This window comes from Pundamilia nyererei, unplaced genomic scaffold, assembly GCF_000239375.1.
Source record: "Pundamilia nyererei isolate P.nyererei 1_Seehausen unplaced genomic scaffold, PunNye1.0 scaffold00803, whole genome shotgun sequence".
In the NCBI taxonomy this organism is placed as follows: domain Eukaryota; kingdom Metazoa; phylum Chordata; class Actinopteri; order Cichliformes; family Cichlidae; genus Pundamilia; species Pundamilia nyererei.
Genome location: NW_005188204.1, coordinates 14,411 through 20,137, shown reverse-complemented (window position 1 = coordinate 20,137; position 5,727 = coordinate 14,411). Strand labels below are relative to the sequence as shown.

The following is a 5,727-nucleotide window of genomic DNA, read 5'->3' as shown; positions in this document are numbered from 1 at the left end:
GTGACGTGAATAAAGGCGCATACCTTTGACGCTGCGTGACCAACTCTGTATTCCTCGTCCACACGGAAACGCAAAAGAGTTTAAAAAAATCTCAGTTTTGATTCGAAACGCCGTTTACGTGGACGAAACAGCTGCGGACATTTTTCTTGCAAAACAAAGGGGGGCCCAGCAAAAAAAGTTTGGGAACCAAACCCCAAGCCATCAAACTCCTGAACACTCAATGAGTGGACTGACACACACCTACCATAAGCACTTTTTTTTCTCATACACACACTTTTTGCACAACCCACTGTCACTGTTGCAGTGTTGTGACTGCACTGTCCTGTGTCTGTATCGTTCTGTTGTCTGGTGTTGCACTGTTTGTTTTGCAATTTTGGCACACTTGTACTTTATATAGTCTTTTGTTGATTGCCTGTTATATGTAATATGTAGCACCAGGTCTCGGAGGAACTTTCTGACAACAAGGCCACTTGACTTGACCAGCCCCAGAGAAACTGCTGAATCAAACTATCCAGTTCTTTAAAGTAAGAATCTTGAATATATAAGTGGGATACTAGATATTATATAATAAATCACATGTGCAGTCATCATTGTGTAAGGTTTATTCTAAACAATCTACCAATTTTTTCCAGCATTGGTCTCATGTTTGCTTTAACCATATCAGTATAGTCGGAGGCAATTTGTATACAGGAGTATCTGAGACCGTTTGAGGACCACCAAAATTGCCATTGTTTGAATAAAGTATAAGGGGACTGTCCTAACATGGGCATTATTCTGCCCATGTCATGTTATGAATTTGCATATAAAATAAGTTTATGATGATTAGTGTCCACAGCAACTTTCATGTTGTTTCTCAACTTTTGTGCCAAAGGTTCTATGGCAGTTGTGAACAACCCAGGGCTGAGGGGGCAACCTTGTCTCATGGATCTCTGTGAATAAAATTCGTCCAATATAGACCCATGTGTCAAAACGAAGGCCAAAGTCAATTTTTTCTAATGTCTTAAACAAATAATCCCATTCAGCACAATCAAAGGCTATCTTTCATAGCCCTGTTCTTAGTATAAGAATGTAAAGCCTCCTTTTAGCTGAGATTCCTGTGTGGTGATATTTTCATTAGCTGTCTTCTTCATAAAAGGAAGCTAAGGAAATAATCCTCGTCCTCAAATATTCTTTCGTAGCATCCCACCAGACACCCATTTTTGTGTCATCTCAGGAAAAAAATGTATGTCACCCCTAATCATTATAGCAAATAAGATGTCTTTAAGTAAGAACACATTCAAACGCCACCAACGACTTTTGGGGGTCTGTCAAATGTTTTTAAGGCATGGAAAAATTGTCCAACTGTAACCATGGTGAAGTCTGCAAAGCCCATTCAATACTAAAGCATTAAAGACTCCAGCATAAATTAATAAGAAAGATTCAGGTTTGCTGCAACCTGATAGACAGGGGGAGAGTCCACTCTGAGAGTGCATCCAGCTCGATACAACACCTACTCCCACCTTTCTTGGATACCGCTTCTCTCCGTAGCCTACGCAGCTTCTCCAGGGATCTCAGGATGTCCTGCATCCTCTTCACATCCGCCTGCTTCTTCCTAACTTCACAAAGGACAGAGTCTGCAGCCATCTTCAGTTCCTTCTCCTGCAACACAAACACTGATGTTAGCATTTGGAACAACACCACACAGGACGACAGGCGCTATGACCGGAACAAGCTGTGGCCATAATGAGCCCTCTTCAGAGCGTTTCATTCTGGGCCTCCATACTTGATGCAGCCCTGACACAAGCGCTTTGGAGCACCTCTTGTTTCTGTACCAACCGCTCTTTAAGCTTGCTGCAGTCTGATTGGCTGCCGCTCATAAACACAGTCTTTGCAGCACTATGATCTGAGCCAAAAGTGGAACAAACCGTCCCAAACATGCAGTTGGCTTCTTAATATGAAACCCTGGCCATGATTACAGCCACGGGAAGTGTAACAGTTAACTCTTTAAACACGTGGCTGACAAAATCGTTCATACCTTTTTCTTCTCCTCCACTTCCTGCATCAGTTTCATCCTCCATTTGTCTACAGCGGTCTCTTTGAGAGACCTGCGCTCTTCCGCGTCTTTCTCCTCCGTCTTTGCTTCTCTCCTGGCTCTGAGTCTGCGGAGCCTCCTGCAAGCAGCCCGGGACACTTGAGCCTTCAGCTCACCTAACCGTGAGGTGTCGGCGAGAAGTCTGGCTTTGTCCGCCAGCTCTGCCTTGATGCCTAAAGCCCTTAAGTATGAGCGCGTCCACTCACCGTCACCGTGCAGAGAGTGAGTCAGAGTGTGACAAAGGTCTTCCAGCCGTGAAATGAGCTGAGCTGCCCCGTACAGAGCCTGTCTGAGGGAGGAGATGGAGCTCAGTTGCGGCGAGTGCTGGCTCTGTAGCCTCCCGCAGCTCTTCTTCCCTGTGGCCTGTAAGAACTGTCTGACCCATTTCGTGTCCTGCTTCCTCTGCCGGGTCACATCATCGTCCGGATCCCGTGTCGCTACCGGGCCGCGGTGCTCCGTGTGGCTGCGATTTGACGCTAGCTCACGGTCACAGCGAGGAGCGTGAGGCCGTGTTTGGAGTTCCTGGGGGGCTCCGGGGATGCTTGGGAGTGGCACGTTCAGGAGGTGTCCGGGGGGTGGGCAGCCGAAACCAGGCGGGGGCACAGAGGGGTCAAATCCATAAGGCTGGGCAAAAGGTGGTCCCGTGAAACCCACACCGAAGGGACGAGCGTCGTAAGCCGGCGGAGGCGTCCACGGTGGAACCGTGAGGTCCGGCTCCCGCGCTTCGTGAAGCCCGGGGTGACTGTACTGCGAGTGCACATAGCGGCTGTTATAGCCCGAAGTGTCTGAGCGGTACGAGCTATCCATGGCCCGGTAACAGTCACCGTATCCTTGAAGAAAACTCGGAACCACACCGCTGAAACAGAACAGTACGCGGCGATTTTCTTCTTTAGTTCTTGATGTTTGTGTGGTAACCAACTTGCGGCTGCATCATCGCCACCTACAGGCGGAAATGTGGAACTCAGCCACTCAGGGGCCGCATCCTTCGACGTACTTGGCCTTCGCAGGCCGGAAGTGCGAGGCTGTTAAATGATGGCGTTTGAACCCTGCATCCCGGTCCAAACTACTCTGAGTTTATTAAGGCTGTTGTGTTTTTAACATGTTTGTATCTTGTTGTATTTAATCTGAACTAGTCCATAAAAAGCCAGTGATCACTGTCGGCCTCTCTCGGTTTTAGTGGCTCAGTTTTTAAAACCTTATCCTTTTAAAACCTCAAATATGTAACAGCCCATGCAGTAGTATATTAATGACTAAAACAGGCCAAGACAATCTCCTTCATGTTTTTCTGTGTTTTATCCTCATCACTGCAGATAATACAAACCTGGAGCAGTTACGCCATATTTGCGTTAGATAAATTAGATTATTAGCTTAAAAGGAAACAGCAGGGGGCGCTGCGCTGGAAGCTTGCGATTCATTCTTCATTAAACCAAAAGAAGAAGTGGCGTGGAGGTGAACGCGGCAGCCAGGAGCTTTTACGGAAGTGTGTGAAAGCAGAGTCACATGAGCAGGCGGCCGGTTAAGAAACGGTACCCCGACATGGACCTGGAGTCTCGAATACGGTGACTGACGTCCACGGGTAGCACGGGAACAGCAGCGTCACGGCGTCTCGGGCCGCGGTGAACATCTGTGGTAAGTCATTTAAACCGGTGCTCTCGTGCAGTTAGCCGCGGAGCTAACAGCAGGTAGCCGCGGCGGGTGGTGTTTTCTCCCCGAACCTCCCCCGGCCGAAGCACGCCGCCATCCTGTGACTGCTACTTTGTGTGTCCACAGATGGACGAGATTAAAGTGTCTCCGGACTACAACTGGTTCAGAAGCACGGTGCCACTGAAGAGAGTGAGTACACAGAGCTGCTCGGCCCACTGCGTCATTAAGGAAGTACACACTTGTTATGTCCTCTCTGTGCATGCGAGGAAAAACAAACTCGCATGCAGTTAGAAGCCAGGTTACTGTTTAGTACAGGTGCATGGCGGAGGCGGGCTGGAACCGAAACTATGATCCGAGCTCACCGAGGCCTTCTGCTCCCCTGAACCACAACATGAAGAAAAAGCCATTTTTATTTAACTTTCGTGCTGGATTGAGCAGTATGAAAAACAAAAATGTCAGTAGGCAGTCTAGAGTTTGCACATGTAGTTCGACTAATTACAAAATGATTGTTAAATATTTTTGCGAGCATACCCTGGAGGAGTCGGGGAGAGTTTACAGGAAGTGGCATTAGAAACACAACTTTGAGGGTTTTTTTTAACGTCTGTCCTAAATTACAGACCCTGCTTTTGATGTAAGACAATTTAGACTTTTTTCTTTAATAATTTTTAAATGCTCATGTTCAAATTTGGCCTCGGACTTTAAAGTGGGGAAAGGTGGGTGGATAGGACTTTAAAAGTAAATGTATGTGATATATGAAGGTATAATTTCAGAATCATCATCATCCATGTCTGAGTTTTCAGAGATGACTGAGCAGGAAACGCTCTAAAAACGTTGTTTGGAGCTGGAGTTGTTTATGTTGTTATACGTGTGTTTCTGACATGGCAGTGTATTTCATTTTGAAATGTCATAGTGATTGTGACAGTGCACATGAATACATGGAGGGTTACACGTGGATGCACAAGCATTCTTGTGGTCAGATCACCAGTCGTGTGCTCGGTGTGACCTTTGGCACTGAACATGACAACATCTCATATGATCCACAGGATTTTGGTGCAGCCGCATTTGAGTTGCACCACAAACTAGTTTTACTACATTAGTACATTAGTACTACTATGTACTAGTATGTACCACGTTTCCCCCGTCCATGTGTTAGAGCTGCTCTTCATCACGACATCTTGTCTTTAGTTCCAGTGACACTCCTCCAGGGAGAGTCACAGCAGCTTAGTTCTGCTCACACTAACACACTGCTGTTGGTGGTGCTGTCTGAACATGGGTTCACTCTGTCGCCGTGCCAGGAAATAGTTAGGCTCCAAGTGGTTAGTCTGTGAGCTACTGAATGCCTGGCTGTCCTCAGATCTGGTGTGCATGAGGCTTTCTGCCACTGCAGACTTCCTGCTTTGTTGTCATGTGAGCACTGAAGGCTTCTGTCCTTAACACATGTTGGTCAGTCAGCCATCTGTCACATGGTCACATTTATACTGATGTTGTGTGCAGTAGTCACAGGGCCGCTGCTTTCAGCATCATGTGCTCAGACAGCTAAACTAGGGCGGCATGGACGATAAAAAATCTTTTGTTTCCAAGTTTCATTTAATCCACAGCTGTGCAGTGCCCATATTTGTGCAGTAGAGAGTAAAAAGTGTTCAATTTCAATTCAATTTTATTTGCACAGCGCCAAATCACAGCAACAGTCGCCTCAAGGTGCTTTATATTATAAGGTAGACCCTACAATAGTACACACAGAGAAAACCCCAAAAATCATGACACCCCCCCCCCTCTAAGCAATCACTTTGGCGACAGTGGGATAGAAAAACTCCCTCTTAACAGGAGGTAACCTCAGGTAGAACCAGGCTCAGGGAGGGGCGGGGCCATCTGCTGTGATTGGTTGGGGTGAGAAGAGAAAGGCAGGATAAAAGATATTAGATAAAGATTTAGCTACTAGCCAAATCCAGTGGAGTGGTTTGGTTTAAACTAGAATAAAACCAACAATGGTCTTAAAAATTATATATTTTAAA

General features: G+C 46.5%; 2 protein-coding genes across 2 annotated transcripts in view; one reads left to right on the top strand and one right to left on the bottom strand.

Annotated features, from left to right (window-relative positions):
• Positions 1–1,404: 1,404 nt before the first annotated feature.
• On the bottom strand, positions 1,405–3,255 carry pdcd7 (programmed cell death 7). Its single transcript, XM_005754989.2, has 2 exons — positions 2,015–3,255; positions 1,405–1,638 (listed from the first exon to the last, which is right to left on the bottom strand). Exons 1-2 carry the CDS (start codon positions 2,876–2,878, stop codon positions 1,420–1,422), a joined length of 1,083 nt encoding a protein of 360 aa, XP_005755046.1. The 5' UTR covers positions 2,879–3,255; the 3' UTR covers positions 1,405–1,419.
• Positions 3,256–3,375: 120 nt separating this feature from the next.
• Positions 3,376–5,727, top strand: part of spg21 (SPG21 abhydrolase domain containing, maspardin) — a 10,841-nt gene continuing 8,489 nt past the window's right edge. Inside the window, exons 1-2 of the mRNA XM_005754988.2 lie at positions 3,376–3,700; positions 3,842–3,904. Coding sequence (XP_005755045.1) covers positions 3,842–3,904 — 63 coding nt within the window. The 5' untranslated portion in view covers positions 3,376–3,700. The remainder of the gene's footprint in view (positions 3,701–3,841; positions 3,905–5,727) is intronic.